This window comes from Gekko japonicus, unplaced genomic scaffold (genome assembly GCF_001447785.1).
Source record: "Gekko japonicus isolate JY-2015 unplaced genomic scaffold, Gekko_japonicus_V1.1 scaffold393, whole genome shotgun sequence".
In the NCBI taxonomy this organism is placed as follows: Eukaryota; Metazoa; Chordata; class Lepidosauria; order Squamata; family Gekkonidae; genus Gekko; species Gekko japonicus.
The window spans coordinates 830805-832117 of NW_015177017.1; the positions used below are offsets into that span (position 1 = coordinate 830805).

Sequence of the window (1313 nt, forward strand, 5' to 3'; positions counted from 1 at the left end):
GTCTGGTTCATATTTCTGTACCTCCCTTAATTAATTGTCAGATACAAAATAAAAACTTTACGCAATCAGATTGACCAACAGACGAACCTAATATTGGCTCACCATTACATGAAAAATCAGCAAGAAAACCTGTTTAATTTAATTTAATCAAAATCCTTCTGTCTGATTTCCCTTCCCGCCCCCCTCCACACAGCCCTGAAATAGTATTGTGTCTCTTGCAGTGGTATATACCTGTTTAAGTCCATCAGTAGCGGGGAAGGGCCGCGGTGGCTCAGAGGTTAAGATGCTCAGACCAGAAGGTCGGTGGTTCAGCAGTTCGAGACCCGAGTGCCATGTGATGGAGTGAGCTCCTGTCTCTGGCCCCAGCTCCTGCCAACCTAGCAGTTTGAAAGCAAGAAATTGCAAGTAGATAAATAGGCACTGCTTTGGTGGGAAGGTAACAGCGTTCTGTGAGCCTTGGTGTTTAGTCATGCCAGCCACATGACCACAGAAATGTCTTTGAACAGCGCTGGCTCTTTGGCTTGGAAACAGAGATGAGCACTGTCCCCTAGAGTTGGATTTGACTAGCTTTTGAGCAAAGGAAACCTTTACCTTTTTAGGCAGGAAAGAGTGGGCTCATCTCAGCTAGCCTACAGGGATCCCCTCTGTACATACAGAAAAGGGAAGATCATGCCCATAATTTGTGATTTTTCTTTTGTTCCACCTCTGAATCAATAGTGGGTGATGTGCCATAAAACCTTGAGTTGTGTTCCCTCTTTCTTTCAGGTACGAGAATTTCCAAAGACGACTAACTCAGAACCCTTTCTTTTGGAAAACATAATCTGTTTTCATGTTACTTGTTATAGATGTTATGTACGTTTCTTAGATGTATTGTATTTGGATAGGTTTATTGAACCATTCAAACTGTTTTTCTGTGCTATGTCTTTTATGCTTTCATATAAAATTAATAAAAAGTTATTGCAAAAGAAAACATAATCTGATGTCAGGTCGTTTCATGTGCTCTCTAAGACAAATTGCATCTTAAGGATCAAACAAAGTGAGCCTTTAAAGACCGACTGGATGGAATACTTGCAAGTCCAAGCCTATGGGAAAACACAGCTTCCGCAACATCTTTGGGACTTTGTTTAAAATTAAACCCCATCGAAAGTAGTCACTGTAGGTTGGGTGTGTTTTTTTCCCTGTTGCTGTTGAAAATGCTGAGCTGCAACGAGAACAAATCGATTATTTGGTACAGATAAAATGGTGACTTGTGCCATTGAGCCAAGGGAACCAACCAAGGGCAAGTGATGCTCTGTCTTCTTGGTGCTTGGGGG

At 41.9% G+C, this 1313-nt stretch overlaps 1 protein-coding gene across 1 annotated transcript in view; it reads left to right on the plus strand.

Moving 5' to 3' along the window:
* Window positions 1–1313, plus strand: part of LOC107124301 (chromosome unknown open reading frame, human C11orf73) — a 13319-nt gene extending 12006 nt beyond the window's left edge. The window contains exon 5 of the mRNA XM_015427729.1: window positions 766–1313. Within this exon, the coding sequence (XP_015283215.1) occupies window positions 766–820 (55 nt within the window). The 3' untranslated portion in view covers window positions 821–1313. The remainder of the gene's footprint in view (window positions 1–765) is intronic.